Genomic DNA, 25,767 nt, shown 5'->3' on the forward strand with positions numbered 1-25,767 from the left:
ACAAACTACACGTGATAAACCGCGCAACATGGATTTTTCTTTGGACGATAATGATTGGGAAGCTGATAGAAAAACTGAAATTTTGAACAAAAAATTGTTTAATGAAGAACAAATTGAAATAAAGAAAAAGTCTCATAAACGTTGCAGGTCTCTGAAAAGTGAAAAATCGACTTTCGAATGTAATGTACCGGTATGTCTTATTAGTTAATATCTATCCATATTTTTGAAGATCAATATGTGAATTAAATTTGCAAAATATTTATAAACTAAATTGCAAAAATAAAAATTTTTATTAAGATTTTAAACTATTTTCGAATAAGAAGTTTTCAAGAATTTCGTAGTCAAAATTAATTGTCGTAAATGAAATCGATGTTATAGATTACATGTTATGGAAATTAAACCTGTATCACTCGTTCCTTGATTTATCGTTTTTTCTTCATCTATTTGTCAAAATTTTTAGTCTTGAAGAATGCTATTTTCAGGCTGATTGCGTTATTGGTAGCCTTCAATGGTAGTAACTGTTTTTGATGTTTTTTATAGTCTCCAAACAAAAACTTCTGAGATGTAAAAGAAATTGTGCCAAGTAAAAAATTAGGTTAGACTGAAGCAAAAGGTATCCAGCTAAAAAACATCTTAAACTTAATATTAACAAGTAGACAGATATATCTAGATGTAATTTGACACGCTGAATCAATTGGTATTAAAACAAAATTACTTACGATCAACCATTTAAAAGTTACGAACGATTTTTTATTTCTGGCTATTTGCTTCGTTTAAAAACAACTTTATTAAGAAACACGCAGGCACTCATCGATATTAACAAAACAAATTACTTTAATTCACCATAATACATTCCATCTACAAGAAAAAGTGACATTAAAAATGCCAAAATGGTGTCATTAGCCTGCGAACATGACACGAGTGTAGGGACAATGATGCAGAGAAATTTTCCCTGACTGGTGGGGAACATGTTGAGCATGACGTCACTCCCACAATTCCCTACACACACATGTGCAGTAACAGAAATAGTTGATACAAAAATATAATCATAGTAGAACCTCGATTATCCGGACCTCTATTATCTGGATTTTCGATTATCCGGATTGTTCAAAATAAACAAAAATTTTACGAATTTGCTGATTTGCACTTGGCGAATTATGATACTGTTTATGTACGTGATGGAATGCATAACTTTTTTTTGTTTCAACAACGTCTCACCCGGCACAGTGGCCGTAAACTCTTAAATATATTTTGCGTCGTAATAAAAATATAAGTTGACATACGTATTTATAAATAATTTATATTCAAATTACATCATTTTCATGACCAAGGGCGGTGTAAGGCATGGGCAACGTGGGCCACCGCCTATGCCTCGCGCCTTGAAGGTTTATGCATTACTTAAAAGCCGAGAACGCGACAAAAAAATTTTTCTCATCATTAAACGATAAATAGTTTGTCAAATTTTTATTCATAAAAAGCAGTTGAAACTGCTTTTTATTTTATAAAATCCGTCTTCTTGAGCCACCAGAGGGCCTTTTAAACAATAGGTAGTCTGTTAGCACTGGTCAGTAGTAGACCAAATTCAATACAAACATTTGTTTCTTGAAAATTTGATCACAATTTAAATACAGTATTTATTTTTAATATTACTGATATCTCATCGAAAAGAAAACGTGTTGTATTATCATTAAAAGACAAATTAAAGTATTTGTTTTGATTATCCGGATTTTTCCTTATCCGGACTACCTTCATACCCAATTAGTCCGGATAATCGAGGTTCTACTGTATTATATATTATTTAAAACAAAATTAAAAATTTACTAACATTTAGTTTTTCCCAAGTTACTTTGTAACAACATTAATGTCTTTTCCAGATATTGGCTGTTCTGTACTCTGCCATCAGAACTGAAGCAAAAGGTCTCCAGCTATAATTGCATTTTGCAATCAGAAATTGATAAAACGTTTATTCTATAGCTAATATTTCTGCAAAATAAATAGCCCATACTTTCTGCTAGGACATGAAACTAATATAATCAAAATTTCATCTGGATTGGACAAAAATTGCAGGAGTTATAAGGAATTCACACACACACACACACAACGGCTTTTATATTAGTAATAAGTAGGGTTACCATAATTGTTAAAGGCAAACTACAGACAGATTAGTATTAAAAATACTTAGGCAGAGAGGCAAAATAAAAGGAATTTATTCATATTTTTCAACCTAGTACAGTGGAACCCCGGTTAACGAACGTCCTGGTTAACGAACTTTTATTTTGCTAAAATTTTGTCTTGGATAACGAACATAACAGTATTTTGTGTCAAATTTTAGTTGGTGTTAGGCATGCACGAGTTAAGCATTGCTTTTCCAAATGTTTGTGCTATACTTCTTTTTTCAGTTTTGTGATTTATATATTTAATCAGTATGGCACCCAAGAAAGAAAAAAGTCATAGTGACAATAGGAAACGACAACGCAATATGAACGACAATGCACTATCGCATTTGAGAAAAATTTTGATTTAAAGAGTAAGACAATCAACTTTAGATCAATTTCTTGTTCCTTATGGAAAGGGTTTGTTTGTTAAGTTATCACAATGCAACACTTGGGCGATCAGCCTAGGGGGAATGCCTTCTGGGAGGTGTTTTTAAGGGAAACTGGCTCCTATTTAGGCATTACAGATGTGGAGAAAACCCAGAAAACTCCACGTGGCCAGCCCGTCTAAGTGAGGTGCGAACCCACAAACGAACTCCCCGTGTTCAAGGTACGAAGACCACTTAGCCACTGGTGGGTTTTTTACCAAAAGAGACTTTGACTCAAAGAATCTTCCGATGAAGTGCCACTCGTTATTTTTTTGGAGGGGATTTTCCTTCTAAGCATTAAGATTCATATATCTCCACTTTTCTGCCACCAACTACAACAAACGAAGGTATGTACAGTGCTATTTTATTAAACAAAGTTTACATGTTTGTTGCTGTAATGATAGATACTACGTTTTCCTACATTTTCATCAAAGAAAATTACTGTATATTACAAATAAAATCACAAAAATTTCGGAGACTANTTTTTTTTTTTTTTTTTTTTTTTTTTTTTTTTTTTTTTTTTTTTTTTTTTTTTTTTTTTTTTTTTTTTTTTTTTTTTTTTTTTTTTTTTTTTTTTTTTTTTTTTTTTTTTTTTTTTTTTTTTTTTTTTTTTTTTTTTTTTTTTTTTTTTTTTTTTTTTTTTTTTTTTTTTTTTTTTTTTTTTTTTTTTTTTTTTTTTTTTTTTTTTTTTTTTTTTTTTTTTTTTTTTTTTTTTTTTTTTTTTTTTTTTTTTTTTTTTTTTTTTTTTTTTTTTGTGTTTTAGATGTTTTGCCATTTGACTGGCACAGAAAGGCCCATGAGACCTTGCACAATAAAACAACCATAACCTAACCTAACCTTTAAAGTATAATTAATGATCGTGTCAATAATAATTTTAAATATTAGTAATTTGTAATCATTTTTCTAATCTATTCATTTAATTTTTACAGAAAAAATTACCAAAGGAAAGAAAAAACTCATCATTTCCAAAAGAAAATAAAGGAACAATTAAAATTTTAGATCATTATCCTAAACCAAAGATAAAGAACAAGAAATTTAAATCAAAAAATAATCAAATTAATAAAACAGAGGAATGTAAACTAGTAATTCCTTTACAAAATGAATCTTTCCATTACAAATATGATTTAGACCATAAAACAAATGATAAAAATAAAAAAACAAAATCAAATAAAAATAATAATGTTTTGCCTATCAATAAAAAGAAAATATTAAAAAATAAAGTGAAGAAGAAATTTTCTAAAAAGTATTTATCAGTAACAGATAATTTGGAGAAAAATGAAGAAGAAACAAATTTTGATATAAATGTAAAAAGATTAAAACAAACAAGTCCAATTAAAAGTCTACCAAATATTGAAAAATTAAAAAAGATACTGACATCTGCTTCAAAACCCAATATTACATCAAAGTCAGAACTTAATGAAATGAAAAAAAATGTAACTAAAAGTGGAACTTTTATTCTAGAAAAAGAAAAACGAAACTTATTTTCCAGTGCATTGAAAGAAAATGCCATGGAAAGATTAAAAGCTGCTAAATTTCGTTATATTAATGAAAAGTTATACACTTCAAATAGTAAAGAAGCATTGGAATTTTTCAAATCAGATCCTGATGCCTTCCAACTTTATCATGATGGCTTTAATAGTCAAGTATCTAAATGGCCTTTGAATCCAGTTGATGTGATTATTCAAGATATTCAAAAAAGGTAATTTAAAATAATGAATTCTTATCATAGAATATGAACATGTAATTAATTTTAATTAATGTCATTAAAATGTATATCTATAAATGAGAATGTTTGTTTGCTATATACTCCTAGGCCATTCAACCAATTGCTACAAAACTTGGTAGTTACGTTCATATGCTTCTAACTACATCCCACCCAAAATATTGATTGGATGTCTATATATTTTAGTTAATTTCAGTTTACATTGGATTTACATGTATCACCATCTATTGGAAAATTAAAAAATAGATAATTAAAAAAATTGACACAAAAAAAGAATGTGACTAAGGCCAATTTCACACTATGACCAATGGAACCAACTGGACTGACTCGACTGATCATATGAGCCGTTTATTTTGAAAGTGGGGCAAGTCCAATTTTTGTTATTGCGAGATATTTAAAGGTTTGCATTTCAATAAATTTAAAAATATTGGTAAGTATTAATAGATATATTTTTAATATTTTGTGGTACCAGATAATGTAAGTTTATAATCCAATAGTATTTACAGTGCTGACTAAAAAAAGTAAGAGTTTCATTATAACTAAATGGACTTGCCTCACTTTCAAAATTAATGAATTATTGTAATCGTTCATTTAATTGGAAATTTTTTCAGTTGCATCAGCCTTTTTTTAATAATAAAAACAAAATACTATTCAAATTTTTATAAATATTTATTCATTTGATAAAAAGTGAAACAAAACAAAGAATATTCTAGTAGAAAATATAACATAACAAAAAAAAATTCAGTTTTATTAAGAATTTCAATGAAATTATACATTTTCAGTTTATTCGTAGGTATAATTAAATGAATTTTATTCAGGATTTAACATTTTAAAATATTCATGATGAACGGAAGGTATATATGCTAATAAATCCATCATGTCCTTGCATTTTTCAGATGTAATAGATCTCCTGTTTTCATACAGAAAAGATAACTTTATATTTCCAAAATTACTTAGTCTTCCTCGTTGTGGTGACAAATCAATAATTTTAAATTCAGCATCTCATTCTATCCAAGTTTTGTAGAACATTTCGTATGGTGCATTCCTTGTAAATCTGATCCAGCATATATTTAACCAATTCACGGTTTCTTCATCGGTATTTTTGTTTCTTTTTAAATCTGCTTTCCCCAGAGGTTGGATTGAAAAAAAATTTTCGCGTTTCATTTCATGTACTAAAAATTTATTATGTTTTCGACAATTTCATATTAGTTTACAGTAATCCTGGGGAATATACAAAGAACTGGTTTTCTGGATTGTTATTTCTATCACTCCAAAATCACGATCGTTTGGTAAAAATGAATGTCCTGAAAATAAAAATTTGTAATCGATGATATTTATTTCATTGTCACTGGACTGAACAATTTTCATCCACATTAAGGCCAACTTTATGTTTCTATTTTGGCCAGTGCACAAGTCACTATAAGCTAGCTATAATGTGTTTTTGGGTTGTCACAGTCTGTAAGTACTTCAAACAGCAAGATGCTACTTCTTGTGCTCCTCGGGATGCTATAGTTTCCTCCCAAACATACATGCTAACTTCATCATTATGAAAATTGTGGAAGTCTTGATTCAATACATACATATTCCAGTTATACTTCTCGGTGTTGGAAGTAAACATATTATTATCGAAACACAAAATTAAGATATACTTTTTGTTCTTAATGAAATATTGTACAACCACCGACTTTCAATATCAAAGATAGATAGATAGAAACACCCTAGATTTCAGAAATGATGTCAAACGGCCACATTGCTTCGCCATACAGCAACCGGAGCTAAATTTTGCCGTAATATATTCGGTCAAAAATAATTTCAATCTAAGATGGACTTGCACCACTTTCAAAATAAACTTATTTTCAATACTGTTAAGAGTTTAAACTTCCATCTCCCAAATACTAGAATCTGAATTTTTTTTTACTATAAATTGTTTACCCATAAAAAGATCATAACAAGTTTTATCTATAACTACCATTATCTCCATTTTTTAAAAAAATGGACTTGCCCCACTTTCAAAATTAACGGCTCATATAATTGGACTGACTGATAGCAAAACCATTCACATTGAATACGTTGGTGGCCGATTCATTACGACCAATTGGAACAGATGTTAGAAATAAAAACACCAGCCAATCATTTTAAGTTTTTATAATTTTTAAAAATATTTTTGTAATCTGCCCAGTTAAAATTCGTGGATATGACCTTACTTTGTTTATAAAGTCTTCTGAAAAGTCTAAATTTTGCCATCTTTTCTCATTTATGTTGATAATGTTTTTTTTGTTTTATGTGTTTCTATATAAAATGTAAAGCAATTCTGGAAGAAACAGAGTACAAGGGAAAACTTTAAAAAATTAGAAATATTTATAATGTAAAGTTATATTTGATTAATTTGATAGTTTTCATATATCCAAAGTCTGGTTGTAGTTTTGAAGCTCTCGGTGATAGCTCATTGACTGTTCCCACCCGACTACAAATATTTAACTTATTTAACTTTTTAAATCTGTCTGACTGGTACTACTAGTTGGCTGACCGACTGCTGTTCTGTTGTCGTGTCAGCATGACTTGGAGTATGTTCAGTCGGTCATAGTGTGAAATCAGCCTAACATAGCAACACATTCCTGCTATGTCATTGGAGACAGAATGTAAACAAATGTAAAATCACTTGATTTAGTCATTTCTTAAGCTCTAGTTAGCTGTTACATAATAAAAGAAAATATGTAAATAATTGCGTAAAAAATTGATTGTTTCATTTATTGGTAAAAATAGTTTTCTGTAATCCATATTTTATTTTCCAAAGACTTTATATATTCTAAAGTACAGTTCTGATCCTGACAAAGCACCTCTCTTCAAGCGGGATCTATCATTTTGCAGAAATTCCTTTTCATTTTTCTGACTTTTTTCTGCATATCCTGGAGGTCCAGGATCCACCATGGGACTTTGTTGATTTGGTGCTTTGAGGTAGTTGCCCTGTTGTATGCCTGATGTAATATCACTGAAAGTTCCTCTATTATAGCGTTTAAGCTCTTTTTTGTTTGTAGGTTGATAAAAGGGGCTGGCTTCCATAATCTTGGACTAGTAACTCAAAAAGATCCCAGTTTGTGTGTTGTTTCCTAATGACATTGCCTGGCAGAAGGGTCCTTATATAGTGATGGTAATTTTGTTGTCAGTAAAGCAAGAGTAGATGTCACCAAGGAGAGAGCTGTTGGCCAGACAGATATCAATCCAGTAGGAGCAAAGAATGTGGGGAGTCTGCTTGTGTTAAGAGAATATAATTGTATCTCCTCCATAAAGTCCCTGATAACCTGTCCCCCTAGGGTCTTCATTTGGAGCAAACCAAATTGGGGATTTTGCATTAAAATCCCCTGCTATGAAAATATTGCCATGTGATATTTGCCTGATGCTTTCTGTTATACATTTAAAAGGAGGCTCTGTGTCTTCAGAGGGAGGAAGGTAGACAGACATCACATAACAGTAGAAGTCCCTGGTCTGGATTTGGATGGTGCAATGGATATTGACTGCTGTAGTTAGGCAGGTACAGTACTGGACATCAATGTTTTTATTGACAATCACTATAGCTGTCAGGGTTTGAGTTGTTCCTTGATGATAGTAAATGTTGTGCTTTCCCAGTAAAGCTAGCCAGCAGGGGCGTGCTGTCATTGGATGCGGTGGATGCACCACTTTCCTTGTATTTTCTAAAAAAGTAAATACATATTAATTTTAATTATATGAAAATAATTGCACAATATTTTATTATAACCGCATTATGTATCTTATTACAAATTTCTATAATACACGTGAAAAAAAAAAAGATTGCTATTGTATATTCGAATATCAGTGGCGGAGTGGAAGCGCTGTATCGTCAGCGTCCAAAAAAGCCAGATGCGCTCTACAGAGCACCAACCTCACCTGGTTTAGCTGGCGGAAGCCTAGGACCTTGGGTGGATGCTACATTTATACCGCTTCCACTTCTATCCAGGACCGATTCTGGGCTGTTAGCCGCCGCCTGCTAGATATTTGGCCGCCCTCACCCCATTACGTGAATTACGAGTAAATTTATAACTTAACCCAACCGATAAGAATTTACTGGTATATTTTTATGATAGTTCTGTATAGTGACAGGAGTTTAAAAAAAATCCATTAAATATTTGATATTTTTATTCCGCTCTCCGATTTTATATTACTCACGGATTTCAATGTTATACCGGTGATATTACAATTTCATATGTCCAATCTTCAAGAGGATGTAGAAAAAAATGTGTACAATTCTTATATAATGTTAAAAAATTAACTGTTACTTTGACAGCGTCATTTACAACTAAATTTAATGAATGAGAGAGTTGCATGAGGTACAGAAAAAGCTCTAGAATTTATTTTCCTTAAATTTACGATTTATGTATCCGTTGTCATAAAAATTTGTCTTTCCACTTTTTTCCCGAGACTACAAATATTCAAGTACAAAGTAACTGGTTTTGACTTATTTCTACTTAAGAAGTAGTTAAATAATTATTTAACTACTACTTAAGTTAAGAAGTGATTAGGGAATTGGGGACATAAACAAAACCCTGACGAAAGAGTCGAAATTTTACTTAAACAAAAGCTTAATTGAACCATCTCTAGCCGAGTACGGTGGAGACTAATTTCTTTATATTATTAATGTAATGAAGACAGAAACTTTTATAGTTCAATGAAAGTGACTAAAAGTTGTAAATTTTGGAAATTTCTGAGGACACTTGGTCCAAAACGAATTAGTTAGAAAACAAATGACTTTTAAGTTTAACATATTTAGATTTTTACAGCTATGGTGAGAAACGTTTAAAATCTACAGTAGCCCTGTCGCGTCCTTTGAGATATACTAGTGATGCGACAAAAGAGATATTTGACATTGACAGGTATCAGCACCCTGGAGATTTGGCAGTCCGCGTGTATGTATACTTTGCAACTGTCTTCGATTCCATTAATTAGCCACTCGTCGGGAGCTATTTGACTAAGTGCATTGTTTTAAGATTTAAAAAGTAAAGAATATTTTATATTTTTATGTACGTTTCTTTACAAAGCTATATTTAATTATAATTTTCTTTAAAAATATATTCATACAATTGAAGAATATTTTGTACTAGGTACATCCACCACATATTTTATTTCACTGAGTAAGTTTTTATTATTTTATTTTTAACTGTAGTCCTTATATCGTGGTTAGCGATTCAGAATGTAATTGTGATATTAAAAATGCATTTAGAGAAGTCTACGGTTTTTACTGGCTTATCGAATAAATGATACGAATGGACCCTAGACTAGGAATGTCCAACCTTTTTGTTTCTTTAGGCCACATTGGAAGATGTCATGGAGTTTTGGGCCACAAGTATATATAATATACTTGTGCCCAATCCTTAAATATACTTGTATATTTAAGGATTAACATGTCTAGATTATAGTAATAAGTATTAAATCTTTATCACAAAAAAGGATATTTTAAAAATTACTTCTACAGACACTTCCAATTTTTATTTAGAAATAGATAAATTCATTTATTATAAAGGAGACAAACAAAAATTTATTTGAAAAACACAAATATTTGTTTTATTCGGGTTTCTAATTAATAAAACATGACAAAACACTATTTTAAAGTACATTTTTATTCGACTAATATATTTTAATATTTATAAATAAGATGTAGCCCAAAAAGTAGCCAATGTGCCAAATGATATTTTTTACACCAAACTAAAAAAAGGGTAGCCAAGTTTGGCGCGAAGTAGCCGAATCATGCAACACTGGAAGGAACACTAAATAAAGCCAGAGTTGGACTCAAAAGATTATAGACCCAAATGCGGGAAAAGGAGAGAAAGGACAAAAGATAAAGAAGTGAGGAAGGTTGGGTAATTAAGGGTCCATATTTGCTTAACAGAAAGTCTATATAACCTTTTTCTCTACTTTTTATCTTTTGGCATTACTCTTCTTTCCCTGAATTTGGGTCTATAATTCTTTGAGTCTCAACTTTAGCTTTATTTAGTATTCCTTCCTCATTCACACATTTCCAAGTATTTGAAAATATTTCCTTTCCACTCAAANTCTATATAACCTTTTTCTCTACTTTTTATCTTTTGGCATTACTCTTCTTTCCCTGAATTTGGGTCTATAATTCTTTGAGTCTCAACTTTAGCTTTATTTAGTATTCCTTTCTCATTCACACATTTCCAAGTATTTGAAAATATTTCCTTTCCACTCAAAAATTAAATATGTTTAAAGGTTTACGGCTTTGTGAAACTTCTTTTTTGAATTTATGCCATTGAAATAAATAAATAAAATAAAATAAAAAATTTGTCGGTTTTGTTTACATGTTTATTGGGCCTCATTGGAACTTGCCTTGGGCCGCATGCGGCCCACGGGCAGCGGGTTGGACACCCCTGCCCTAGACCATCACTGACGTGCAATTGACTGATTGCCCCTGGATGTCGGCTTCTTACAGAAACACAGCTTCCCTATCATCAAATGTCACTGCACGCCACTGATTGTTGCCAATTATGTATGGCTGTTGAATTTTAATAACATCTATTGGCTTTTCCTGGATTTCACTGACTAGTTGAGTGCTGCTAGTTGCCTTACACTTCTGCAGATTTACCTGGAGGAAGCTAAGTTTGTGGTCTGAAGCTGTGTTGGTTCTGCTGTTGTTGGTTGCCCAAAAGACAAGTAGTTGTGACAGTATTATGAGCACTGATATGCCTAGTCTCCATAGTTGGTCTGTAAGATGATTGCTGTTTTAATTTTTTGCAGGACTGGGCACCTTGTCTGGAATGCATTGTGGTCTGGAGCATGCCTCTTTTACTTTGTTATATGTTCTTGTTTGTTTCTTAATTGCTATTTGACAGTTCATGCACCTTAGTTGCTTGTCCTTGTTTTGACACTTGGCAAAGTGGCTAGACCATTGTTTATTTGTACAATCTTTTGTGTAGTGGCTAGCCACAGCACTCTGAATATAGACAAAGTCATATATCCTTATGTTACTCCATGCAAGTGCCACATGCTTATTTGTTATCAGTATTCATCTAATCTGGGGGACTATGCTTAAAATGACATGCCTACTGCCTTCCTTTACATTTCCTTTTTTTTAAAGTTGTACTTATTCTGCATTTTTGCTGAAATTCCTGCAGACTGGTCCCCTGCCATATCATATTTTGCTCATAAAGTGTTTTGGTAATAGTGTCTTCCTGTATGTAGTTCAGAACATTGATCATAATAATCCTCAGACACCTCACTTACAAGACCTTTGTTTTAACGTTATTAGCAAGTTTGGGAATTGCTTCAACTGCTTCTTTGAGACTATCCCCATCTTTGCATGACGCAACTTTTAGGCAAATTCCCTCTCCATTGACTGATCTGATTAAGTGCACACCGATGCCTAGCTTGCTAGGTTGAATTTTTTCCTTGAGCATTTCTGTAACCTCTGTCATGTCTGTGGCATTTTCTCCCTCTGCCTCTTTTGGATACAACTGGAGGGCCTCTTCTTCCCCTGACCCTTCTTTGTTGTACTTCTGTTTGATTGCCTTTGTGATGTCCCTATAGTGGTGCTAGGGTTTTTCAGGGCTCTAACTGTTTCTGCATAGCTCTTAACCACTGGAGTGATTGTTGTAGTCTCAGCTTTGCTCCTCTGATCCTTCAGTTCCTTCAAAACCCCATACATTTGATGAACACATTCATGGAGCTTTGACACAGTGTTGCGAATTTCCTGTCATACTTTTGTATTTGGGCCAGTCTTCAAAGAGGCTGGGCAGAGCCCCATAACCTTTTCCAAAAGGAATGAGGTTTTTTTAACAACCTTCTCAAGTGGTTCCATGAGTACCCCTGCTATCACTCCACCACCACTATCCTCGGAATTGGTATTTGCACTAGAGTCCATGGTAAACTAGTAAGAACCCCAATCCAAAATACCTTAAAAAGCCCCGGTAAAATATTAATATGTTTAGGTACCTTAAAACTGCCAGTGTTGAAAACCCGAAAACAAAAAAAACCTTAAAGTAACCAAAAATGCGTTAAGCACTATGATTAAAATAAAAATAAGGTGAATTTTAAAATATCCCCCAAACTGCACCCTAATAAACTGTGGACCCATCAAAAACCCTTTAAGATGCAAAACTGGAAAAAAATGTTAAATAACAAACCCAAGAACTAGAGTGAAATTAAGTGTAAGTCTACTTTGAAATCACGTTAAAACATCAAAGAAACTGATAACAATTAAAAAACTGATGACAGTTGAAACAATGCAAAAAATTTAGCAATTACAACAATTGAAAAGTTTAAAATTGTAACCAAAAAACAAAAGCCAGGTGCAGCAACCAAAAACAACAACCATTAGATCTGTTAGGAAACCGTTGGTCCCGTTAAATAACCGTTAGAATTCAAATTTCCCTATTTAACTTAATGTATTGAACTATAATCATGGATAACTCCTCAAAAACATTACCTATTCCCACCAAAATTTAGGTACTACTATATTTATGTCCCCTGTAAAGAACCCTCTAGTGCTGCCCCCAGAAATTTGTCTGCCACCCACTAGGCTCAGCCGAAATTTATGGAATTAAAATTTAATTACCTCCCCCAATTAGCATAATTAAACAAGTAACATACCAAATTCCTCAGAGCAGTGAGACAAGTGCAGTGGTACCCCTTGCAAAACACTATCACAAAAAGTTCTGCTGAGAAATCCAAAAAACTGGAGAGCACACACTAACACAACCTTAATGTCTGCTTACTCCTCACTCAATCCAACTGCCTATGCATACAACTGCTCAAGTGAACCAACAATAACCTATTGGGTTGTTCGGAAAGTAATTTCGTTTTTTTTAACCACTAGACGGATTAGTCGTATTTTTCCCGCCATTTTCATTCTAAACCATATTATCATTATATATTTTGACAGCTAGCATTTTAAGGCTTATTTGTAAAAAATTTTGTTTGATTTTGTGCAATTGTTTATTTTTTGTGTCCCATCAAATATGGAAGATTTAAAGCATCATTTTCAGCATATTTTGCTCTTTTATTACCGAAAAGGTAAGAATGCTGTGAGAAAAAAATTGTGTGACGTGTATGGAGAAGATGTATTAAACAGAATGACAGTGTCAAAACTGGTTTACAAAATTTTGTTCTGGCAATTTCAATATTGAAAATGCACCACATTCTGGATGGCCAGTTGAAGCCAATGAAAACAAAATAAAGATAGTGATTGAAGCAAACTGCCGAATAACAACACCTGAAATCACTAAGAGATTAAATTTGTCAAATTGAACTGTTTATGATTACTTGAAACAAATTGGTTTTGTTTCAAAGCTTGATATATGGGTTCACATGTTCTTAAAGAGAGATGCTCTCTTTGGTGGGATTTTAAGGAATTTTTTTTTTTTTTTTGCGGTTTTACCAGACAATTTAACAATTGATTTGAAAGTGTACTGTCATTGAGTAAACAAATTGAGTAATATCATCAAACAGAAAAGGTGGCCAGAATTGATCAACAAAACAGGTGTAGTGTTTTACCACGATAATGTTAAATTTCATACAAGTTTGGTAACTCATCAGAAACTGTTATAACTTAGATAGGAGGTGCTATCACACCAACCATATTCGCCAGATCGAGCACACTCAGATTATTACTTGTTCTGGTCTATACAAATTTTTGTCAACTGTAAGACATTTACTTGAAATGACAATGTCAAAAATCATTTGGATCAGTTTTTTGTAAGCAACGATCAAAACTTTTATGAATGTGAAATCATGCTACTACCAGAAATGATGACAACAGGTATTTGACCAAAATGGTCGATATATAATTCAATAAAATATTTATTTATTATAAAAATATTGTGTTTTTTTCCATGGAAAAAAAACGAAATAACTTTCCAAACAACCCAATAAATAAACAGCCATTGCGGCTTCTGTGTCAATCAGAAAAGACACAGTGGTGTCATCCTGAGGTAGTCATCACCAACGTGATGTCAACCCTTCGGTCAAGTGATGTGGAAGTATAGGGGATGCTTCACACATTATCCTAGTTTTTATAACTTGTATATAATTTACATACGTTAACCTTGTTTCATTTTTAGTTAATCCTAGTTAATCTTTTAATTTGTGCTAACATAGTGTAAAGCTTTTGTGTGCCAATATCAGAATTTATAATTATATTGGCTGTGATAATTAATAATAATTTATAATTATAATTTTTTGAATTTAAGCATATGACATTCTTCTTTGTAACTGCTTTTCTTTTTTTGGGCTATGAAGATGGATGAAAATGTTTGTTATTTAATTTTAATTATTTGCTGAATAAAAGGTTATTTATTTTATCTTAATGGACATAAAATATATCAAAACATTCTAAAAATCTTTCTTAGGGATAACCCTCAGAACTCCAGTTATGGTTTTTTGAATGTCTTTAATGTCATCAGAATGCATACCTTTTATTTAGAATTTCAGTGTAGGAAAGAACAATAATCACATGTGACAAATCAGATGAGTAGCAAAGATGATTAAGAACCATAATATTTTTTCACCAAAAATTTGCAAAGGGCAATGACTTTGTGAATCAAGAAATAAGAAAAAAAAGGGCATTTTCTGCAGATCAGCCAGCTAACTTATACTACAATAATGTGTATGATATAGATTGTGCCAAAACTTAAGATGAATTGTAGCATGAACTTTAACCTAAACCATGATATTATTAATTAAAAAATGAAGCCATCTTCCATCTTATTGTGGGTAATTTAATCAATTTAGAAAATTTTAGTATAGACTGTGTATGATATTATTTTTAAATAAAAATTTGTACAGGTTTTTCAGAGTAGAAATATATTAATATATTTTAAAAATAGATGTATAATGAACTGAAGTTGGAATTTATTAATTGCTAAAATCTTTTTAAATATATTTTGCAGACCAAAATCACACGTCATAGCTGATTTTGGATGCGGAAATGCAAAAATAGCTCAGGTTTTTCCAGACAGAGTTGTGCACTCATTTGATTTATTCAGTATGAATAAATATGTCACTGCTTGTAATATGGCTAATGTAAGTATGATTATATTATAAAATACAGTGGTGCCTTGTATAACGTACTTAATCCATTCCAGGTGCACGTCCGTTAAGTGAAAAGTCCGTTATACGAAACGCGTTTTTCCATAGAAATACATGTTAAAACACATAATTCGTTCTGCAGCATAAAATAACCATACTGTACCATAAAAAAATGAAAATGGAGCAGTCACCAATTATGATGGGTAGTCAGATGTTGTGAGGAGGAGTTGGAGGAACATTTTCTTCACACATTCATACAGATACAGACTTTTTACACATTGCAGCAGGTTTCTTTTTATTGTTTTTTAATCGGAGTCAGATTCAGGAGAAGCTACCAGAGCTTGCAGGGTCAACTCCTCTTGTTTCATCCTTTGTTTTTTGCCTGCTGGCTTCTTGAAACACATGTCTAAGATGGTCTGTTTCTCTCTATTCTTCAACACCTGTCAGAAATGACAGGCAAGGGTGTCATTGTAGAGGTCATTGATTCTTTGGCCTCAGCTCTGTTTGGATAATGAGTGTTGGTAAACTCCTGAACCTCTCCCCATTCGACAAGGAAGTTTTTGTCAACTTTCACTCCATCTGATGATGTCTTGCTTTGTTTCAATTGAAATCACTTTTCTGTTTTTTAGAAGCCATGATTTGCACAACACTTGAATAAATGTAAATACCCTGCACTGAGGTGATGTACGTTAATAAACAAGGGAGCAAGCGGAATCCCAACGGGAGCTCTGTACTTCAGATATACTAATAATGTATTCTAATAATACTAATATATTATAAAAATAGCAGATTGTCATTGGCAATGGCAAAAGAGTGAAAACATCATTCACACTTGTTCCCAGAAAGTTTGTTGTTCACTTCACGTAACTGCTGAATGGAAAGTTCGTTGTTCGCAGCCAGTCCGTTGCTTGAGTCACATAACGGCCAAACAGAAAGTCTGTTGTTCGCAGCATCTGTTATTCGAGGCATACGTTATACGAGGCACCACTGTATTTATATAGTATTATTGTTTTCATTATAGATAAACAGAATAATATATTTTTTTATTTATTTGTCGAAACCATGTCTTCTTCTTGTTTCTTCTAATTCAATGTCACGACTTGGTGAATTTATCGACATTTGGCAAATAATTTCATCATCCACTTTTAATTTATACAGATACGCGTTTCGGGCTTTCGCCCCTCTTCAATCTGTTACATAGATAGGTTGTATCTTGTGTATACAGTATCTGTCAGGCACCTTCCGTACTTCCCACTCCCCTTCCCTTCCCTCCCCTCCCAACTTGACGGCCTCCCCCGCATGCCTCATAACTTGATGTGTTCTTTTAATCTTGTTTTTAATTTTATTTGAGAAACAAAACGAAAATTAGAAACAAGATTAAAAGAACACATCACGGACCTGAAGTATAATAGAATCAACTCTGTTTTTTATGAACATTGCACAACCCACAACTGCAAAATAGATAAGAATGATGTTATAATAGTACACAAGGAAAAAAATTAGTACAAAAGAAAATTTAAGGAAAGCTATGAAATTTCTAAAGACAAAAATAATATTAACAAGAATCTAAGCATTGACATTCATAAAAACTGGCTACAATTATTAAAATAGAATGTTTATACAGTCGCAGGCGAGGCTGTGTGCGGCACTCGGGGTGTGAGACGTTACAAGTTACGAGGCATGGGGGGAAGCCGTCAAGTTGGGAGGGGAGGGAAGGGAAGGGGAGTGGGAAGTACAGAAGGTGCCTGAAGATACTGTATACACAAGATACAACCTATGTATGTAACAGACTGAAGAGGGGTGAAAGCCCGAAACGCGTATCTGTATGAATTAAAAGTGGATGATGAAATTATTTGCCAAGTGTCGATAAATTCACCAAGTCGTGACATTGAATTAGAACAAACAAGAATAATATGTTTCATATTAAATATAATAATCACTTCACGCCGACTTTGTTAATATCATAAGTTACACTTACGTGTTATGGCATTACAAACAGTGAGTGTTAAGAGTTTTGATAAGTTCACAAGCACTTTTGATAACATTTAGTTACCATCTTCAGGTGAAAATTGAATACAACAGTTTCTTATTTTTAAGCTTTCAAACTGCTTGTTGATTTAAACAAAGAGGCTAGATGGAACACCAATTTTTAAACTAAAATTGGAATGTAGTTAGTTCGAAAATATTTTGAACAAGAAAAGAAATGATGTAGAAATCACAAACAATGGTTGCTATGTGACACTGTTGCTCTAGAAATGCAGATTATAATGTTTAAATAACATAGTCCATATTTGCGGAATTTCTAGAGTTGTTGCATTACATGGTGTTAGAATCGATATATAAAGGTTCTCCCAGATAAATAGTTCTTTTTGATTGTTACACCCTTTTAATAATTTTGTTTGGGCCCAGAGCGACTGATAGTCCTGATCAAGGACTTTTTTTGCCAATTCCGTTGATGGTCAGTTATTTTGGATGTCATCTTGATGTTCTGTGATGCGAGATGTTAACGTTCTAGCTGTGGCTCCTATATAGCTAGTTTCTTTCCCTGATCGATCATGCTTTAATTAATTAACAGAATTAGATAAACTCCCGATTTTTCCTTTAATTTAATAGTGTCTCTGTCATTATATAACAATCTTCTTAGTGTTGGTTGTGTAGATAGCGGTAAAATGTAGCCATTTGCTCTAAATCAACAAGCAGTTTGAAAGCTTAAATTGGTGTTCCATCTAGCCTCTTTGTTTAAATCAACAAGCAGTTTGAAAGCTTAAAAATAAGAAACTGTTGTATTTAATTTTCACCTGAAGATGGTAACAGTGAAGATATATGTGATGTTCTTCCCCAAACTCCGTCTCGTTGAGTTGGTTTCTGTGTGTATCACGATTTGATATAGTGATCCAGGTTTGATGGAAAGAACACCTCCACACCAAATTGATAATATTTACAGTTTATTTACAGATTCTATATGCAGAAAGTACAAGTTCGAAAACATAATATATATACAGAATAACAATGCGTGGTGACTCACGTACTAGATTGGTTTCCAGGAACTGTTAAACTTTGTAGAGGCCTCCGTCAACTTGTGGAGTTGGCTCAACTGCACGGTTGGTCCAGTCTCTGCACTAACCCATCCCTGAGATGATTACCAGAGGAGAACACTCTCTCTGCGCTCAGCAGGTATCCCAAGTGCCTGAGAATACTGTGTATCAGTCTCTTGCCCTTCTCTCCTCTCTCTCCCGTTTGCCCTACAATTTAAGGGTTTTTTGGATGGGGACTTCTGACCAATCACAACCCTTTCTAACCCGAACAGTTTACACTTGGGTCTGCCGTCATCCGATGAGAGTGAAGCTTACATAAACATCCGCCACTTGTTTACATTTAGTTGTTTACCATTTGGCAAATGGTCTATCATCTAACCATAGGTGGGTCCAATTGACAAAGTCAGCGCTCCCTTTGTTTTTCCTCTGTTTACAATTTTACAAGTCAACACCTTACAAGTGGTATACTGCCCGACCGCACGTGGGTCCAATTGACAAGATCACGCTTCTTTTGTTCCCTCTCTACTAAAAGGTCAATACTCTACAGTAACTATATGTTATCGAAAGTGCTTGTGAACTTATCAAAACTCTTAACAGTCACCATTCATAATGCCACAACACATAAGTGTAACTTATGATAATATATGTTTCTTTGTATAAGAAATTTATTATTATTAATTGAGTAAAAATACTATATAATTCATAACATTTATTAACTGGTTGCATTTTTTTTTGTTAGGTACCTTTGGGTAAGGAATCTGTTCACATTGCTGTATTTTGCCTTGCTTTAATGGGAACAAATATTAATGACTATTTGCATGAAGCTCATAGAGTTTTAAAACCAAAGTATGTATTTTATCATATTTTATAAAATAAAAATAATTTGCAATATTGTGTTAGGTACCAAAATCTTAAATTTTTAATTACAGTTTTTCTTGAGAAATAAAAAAAAATTTGAATGAATTTTATTTTTCAAAGAACTGTGGCATGTGATAATTACTAGCTGTACCACTAGCTGTAATGCTAACTATTATTGGAAAAATATTTTCACAAGTGGCTGCATTGTGGTATTTGCAGTCTGAACTTGATGCTAAATTTAATAAAAGTTATAAATATTCCATGAAGTAAGTTTTAATTTTAAGAAGCTATACTGCATTTGTAAAACTTTATAAATTTAATATCTACTTACTTAAACCAAATAACCGGAGCATTTATGTTCCGGTTATTTGGTTTAAGTCCGGTTATCTATTATTGTGAACATTTTTGATGCCTCTTCTGGGCTCTTCCTCAGGCTTCTACATATATTTGTTCCAAGCTGGCCATTAAATTTCAAACTTCATTCGAGATTCAATTCCAGAATACCTTTCGAATGAAGTTCGAAAGGTATTCTGGATGCCAAATGTGCATGCGCTCCAAGACATTCAAATATTGTATAATACGACAAGTTTCGAAATGCACTCAAGTTTTAAATTAAATCAATTTACAATAGAAAATCAAATGTTATTATCCAGTAAGACCTGCCATGCCATAGAATGGATATCTCCACTTTAAAATTAATGCAGGTGGTCTGCATCTCGCCTTAAATATTTCCATTGCCTCCAACCATTTGAGGTGATCCGGATGTGGAGTGGTGAGGATAATACGAGCTTTGTTAAAGTCTGGAAATATTTAAGGCGAGATGCAAGACTACCTGCATTAATTTTAGAGGCGATATCCCTTTCTATGGCATGGCAAGTCTTATTGGACGACATCATATGATTTTCTATTGGATTTAATTTGAAACTTGAACACATTTCGAAACTCGTCATATTATATGATATTTGAATGTCTTGGAGCGCATGCACATTTGGCATCCAGAATTGAATACCTTTCGAATGAAGTTTGAAATTTAATGGCCAGCTTGGAACGAATATATGTAGAAGCCTGAGGAATAGCCCAGAAGGGGCATCAAAAATGTTCGCAATGATAGAACATAAACGGTCTGGTTATTTGGTTTAAGTAAGTCAATATTATATTCAACCTGTTGTATGAGGAAATTAAGCTTTATAAATTTGCAAATTTTAAAAACAGGTTAGCTACAAATTATGTAGCTTGAAGATAATCTACTTTTAAGGTTGAAAGTACTAGCATTAGCGAGGTTGAGGCCAAAGTTATAAACACAAAAACATGTACATTGGACGTCCAACGCCGCTTTCCTGTAAGCCTAGAAGTTTGACAATGGTGTTTGGAATGTCGAGTATGATTCCACTGACTATCCAAACGTTATTGTCAAACTTCTAGGCTTACAGGAAAGTAGCAGTGGACGTCCGATGTTTTTCGCGTTTAAAACTTCGGACCCAACCTCGCTATTATTAATTAAATTTTATGTAAATTATAACAAATGTATTTTATAATTTAAATATAAATTTTAAAAAATCTTTCATTAAATACATTTAAATAATAAATACAAAGATCTTCAGTTGTGCTTTGATTGATTCTTTGACGATTTGGTATTTATTTGGAAGTTAACTTAAATTATAGCTGTAAAGCCTATAATGTAATATAGCAATAAGATGTTATTTATAATAAGGAAACAAAGCAGAATTTATTGCATTTTACAGTCTTAGTAAAATAAGCTTTTGAGTACTTCAAAGTCAAGCTCTTTTATGAGAAATAGTGACAGTGAAGCTGACTGGACTGTGCTCATCTTGATTATTAATTATTATTATGACAAATGATTATTAATTAATGAAGTTTCAGATGCTTCCTTATTTTTATTTGTGACAGTATTAATTTATTTTATGTAATCATTAGTGGATACTTCCATATAGACTGCCTAGAATGTGACAACTTGATTTCCTTACATGAAGGATACTTGTCAAAAACAAAATGATATTGAACAGTGAATTGTTGCATGTTAAATCTAGTGTAAACTTAAATAACAATTATTTTCTGTCTAAATTTCATATATTTTAGTCTTATTTTCTACCTAAAACAGCACTTTGAATTACCTTCTTTTGTTGTTAATGCCATTTATTGGGAGATTCCATTAAATAAAGCTGGAGAAGTGGAGAGAGTATTTGGTATGGTAGTTATCATAGGCTGTGAAAGAACTAAGTATTTTCTTTAAAAAAGATTTAATTCTGTATTTTTATTTTATCTCCTATTAATGTAAAAATTATATACAGTAGAAATTATTGCTTAAAGATTTGTGTTTGTTCTTAGGTTATTTAATATAATTCTGAGTATTGAAAAAAAGACTGTTGTTTTAGATGAAAAATTTATGCAATCACTTATACATATAGGGTATATCAATTGTATAGGGTGACATATTTTATACAGAAAGCAAATAAATATTTAATATTGACTTTTTAATTTTTCTACAAACTAAGAAGAATTTTTAATTTTGTTGTGATCTTTAGTGTAACATCACAGAACATCATCTCAATTCTTATCAAAATATTAATGTAGAAGTTTTTCTTTGATGTATTAATGGTTCTAAAATACACATCAATCAGTTACATTAAACTGCATTTTATAGCCTTGTTATAAAATTACATCTGTAACAAAGGCAATAAAAGAAATTTTCAGACATTTTAAAATTCAGTAGATAATATATAGAAAATATAAATAATATTTATTATACTGCATTTTTAAGCAGTTTCAACTAATAGAATATTCTAAGCTACAGTATATTTTATGAATTTTGGTCATGCAAGATGTGCAATAGAATATGAATGTATTGAATGTGTATGAATGTACAGTACATGAAGAATACAGATTATATAAAGTTAACAGCATCTGAAATATATCTCAGGTTGCCAGCACATACTCTCTTTAAAGACTCCAGATCCCATATCCTATTCAGGTATTTACAGCTCCCAGCAAGATTCATGAAACAAACTGGCAATAAGAGGGTCATTTTATGCCTTAAATTTCAATTGGATAACATTGTATATTATGTCATTTAAAAGATATTGTAATTATAGTAAATGTGTTATTGAATAAATTTTACATATATATTTCATAAATTGTGATATTTTTTCTTTTTAAAGTGGTATCTTGAAGGTAGCTGAAGTTTCAAGTAGGATTGACAATATTGATAAATTTATTGATGATATAAACCAGTTTGGATTTTCCAACATTCATAAGGTAAGATCTGTTAAATATTAGTTTATAGTTTGTCTGTTTATGTTAGAAAATAACAAAATCGTTTTATATAAAAATTTGTAAAGTTTAATTATTATTGTTATTCTTTTATACTTTCTTTGGTTTGAGTCAATTTGAGCAGATCAATTTATTAAGTGGAAAAATGTTATCTCAATTTTTTTTAAAAACATGCAAAGAGTTTTTTTTCTTCTTTTTGGACACTAGAACAGCTTTTATTTGTGCGTATCATTAGTTTAACTATTCCTCCATTGGGATAACTTTGTAGTCAGAGTGCAGACTTGACATAAATAGAGCAGATCACTCTGAAAATTTTCTAATTAATCAACCTCAGACTTCTTCAAAGTGTTATATGTCTTAGTTTAAATTCTGTTTTTTGTTACATCATCAAAAAGATGTGCAGTAATTATTAATATGGTAAAAAAAGTTCTCTTCCTGCCGAACAGAAATAGTCATGTTTCTTTAAAATATTCTATTTATTACTACTTTGATCTAATTACAAACAGTAGACAGTTAAAGTTATAATTTTATTTATTTATAAAGTTTCTTATAATTTATATATTTCATATCTCACCAATTACAGAATACAGTGGAACCCCGGTTAACGAACGTCCTGGTTAACGACCAAATTGGTTAACGAACTTTTATTTTGCAGAAATTTTGTCTCGGATTACGAACAAAATTCGGATAACGAATGTAACGGTATTTTGTGTCAAATTTCAGTTGGTGTTAGGCATGTGCGAGTTAAGCATTGCTTTTCTGAGTGTTTGTGTTATACTTCTTTTTTCAGTTTTGTGATTTATATATTTAATCAGTATGACATCCAAGAAAGAAAAAAGTCATAGTGACAATAGGAAACGACAACGCAATATGAACGACAATGCGCTATCGCATTTGAGAAAAATTTTGATTAAAAGAGTAAGACAATCAACTTTAGATCAATTTCTTGTTCCTTACAGAAAGAGTTCGTTTGTTTTTTAAGTTATGGCAACGCAACACTTGAGTGATCTGCCTAGGGGGAATGCCTTCTGAGAGGTGTTTTTAAGGGAAACTGGCTCCTATTTAGGTGTTACAGACGTGGAGAAAACCCGGAAAACATGTGGCCAGCCTGTCTGAGCAAGGTGCGAACCCACAAACGAACTCCCCGTGTTCAGGGTACAAAGACCGCTTAGCCACTGGTGGGCTTTCTTACCGAAAGAGACTTTGACTCAAAGAATCTTCTGATGAAGTGCTACCCATTATTTTTCTGGAGGGGATTTCCCTTCTAAGCATTAAGATTCATATATCTCTACTTTTCTGCCACCAACTACAACAAACGAAGGTATGTACAGTGCTATTTTATTAAACAAAGTTTACATGTTTGTTGCTGTAATGATAGATACTACGTTTTCCTACATTTTCATCAAAGAAAATCTACTATGTATTACAAATAAAATCACAAAAATTTCGGAGACTAGAATGGATTAATTGTATTTGCATTAATTTCTATGAGAAAAATTGCTTCAGTTAACGAACGGAGTCACGAAACGGATTAAGTTCGTTAACCGTGGTTCCACTGTATTATTTTTTGAAATGCAAAGTTTTCTGAATTACTTCTCTTGATTCTCCTAGCTTGCACAATTGCTTTATTTGAATAGCATTGTCAGAAAATATCTATTTTTCTATATGAAAATGTTATTTTTAAAAGTTCTAAGTTTTACTTCTTTTTAGGATATTCAGTTCGTAAACTGAGAGTCCAGTGAATGGCCTAAAACATTTCTTAATAAATCTTTTTGGTCACTCAAATTTAACCAGTTTTGTTTTTATCATATACAGAAATATTATTAACATTTGAGTAATGATAAGTTTGACAGTTTTTATTGGTTTAACTTTTTTAAATGTTAATAATAAAGAAAGAAAAATATTCACTAGCCTAAAACAAACAGAATTATACACTTTAAAAATGAATAATTATATTTAAACAGATATTTTCAACCCACATAATGAGTTGTCATTAGATTACAAACTCAAGATATTCCAACATTAGAACAAGATAAAGAATAGATTGTATTAAGTTACAAAAAGTTGAACAAAAATTTAAATCATAAATGGTTAAATGATATTTTATAAATTTAAATAAAAAGTAATTAATTAAGAATAAAAATAATTGAATGTAAAAAAAAAAAAAAATGTGTAATTTTATAATAGTTGCTATAATGCAAATTTCCATGAGACAAGTAGACAATCTTATTTTGAGGGATTCAGATAATTTCCTGTCATTTTATGTTTGTATATTTCATTCCTGTCAATGATATTTTCATTATACTGTGCATCTTACAGCCCTAATAACTTTAGCTATGTTCCAGTGCATCTCAGATTCATTTTTGTGAATGAAGTCATTGCCATGCTCTGTGAGATTGTACATTTGCAAGCATCATACATATAATCTCACAGTTTTGTAAGGAAAGATCTGCTTATATTCAATAAAGGCTGTATCAATGTTTCTGTATTGGTATTTCAAGCAGGAACTAAATATACATCAGATTTATATGTAATAGAGATTAGATATGTGTAATAGAGATGTGTTTTTTGTTTCTTAAGATTCTGCTTGTAAACTATAACCAAGTTGTTGGATTTGGATAATTCCCTAAAAACAGATGATGACTTGTTAAACAAGTCAAAAACGTTTATTTAAATATAATCATTCACCATTAAGGTGTCTAGTTGTATTTTAAAAAATTAACATTGTGATAATAATAATGCGTTTTTTAAAAGTTAGATTATATTTTGATTTTCATATTTAAGAATTTGTTTTACTGTGATTTCAGGATATAAGCCATAAGATGTTCATTTTTCTTGATTTCAAGAAAATCAAAAAAGAGAAGAACAGAAAAGCACCAATTATCAGTCTGAAGCCATGTTTATATAAAAAGAGGTAATATAAAGGAAAAACATATGTGTAATGTTGTAAAATAGACAATAAAACATATACTTTCTCTACATGCAGGTTTAATTATAGTATATTTTATTATCCTTCTTTATTGAAAATAATTTTTAATTGTTTAATTTGTTTATATTTTAATGAAATGTACATTACTTTAATTAAAAGTTTAAATATATCAATAACTGTAACACACTTTATTTAACAAATCCACATCTCCATGAGTCATACAGGAATATGACTCATGGATATGTGGATATCCATGAGTCATACAGGAATATGACTCATGGATGTATTCATATATTCATGT

General features: G+C 31.7%; 1 protein-coding gene across 1 annotated transcript; it reads left to right on the forward strand.

The window, feature by feature from the left end:
- Positions 1–25,518, forward strand: LOC111618618 (ribosomal RNA-processing protein 8-like). The gene is made up of 6 exons (XM_023360172.1): positions 1–190; positions 3,511–4,280; positions 15,218–15,350; positions 19,131–19,237; positions 22,426–22,522; positions 25,345–25,518. Exons 1-6 carry the CDS (start codon positions 29–31, stop codon positions 25,453–25,455), a joined length of 1,380 nt encoding a protein of 459 aa, XP_023215940.1. The 5' UTR covers positions 1–28; the 3' UTR covers positions 25,456–25,518.
- The last annotated feature ends 249 nt before the right edge of the window (positions 25,519–25,767 follow it).

This window comes from Centruroides sculpturatus, unplaced genomic scaffold, assembly GCF_000671375.1.
Source record: "Centruroides sculpturatus isolate CEXI.00-Female unplaced genomic scaffold, Cexi_2.0 scaffold94, whole genome shotgun sequence".
In the NCBI taxonomy this organism is placed as follows: domain Eukaryota; kingdom Metazoa; phylum Arthropoda; class Arachnida; order Scorpiones; family Buthidae; genus Centruroides; species Centruroides sculpturatus.

Bases quoted from the DNA above. Each gene is read 5' to 3' on its own strand.
- LOC111618618 (XM_023360172.1), top strand. From the start codon at position 29: ATGGATTTTTCTTTGGACGATAATGATTGGGAAGCTGATAGAAAAACT. The intron at 4,281-15,217 runs GTAATTTAAAAT...TATATTTTGCAG, and splicing joins ATTCAAGATATTCAAAAAAG to ACCAAAATCACACGTCATAG. The intron at 22,523-25,344 runs GTAAGATCTGTT...CTGTGATTTCAG, and splicing joins GATTTTCCAACATTCATAAG to GATATAAGCCATAAGATGTT.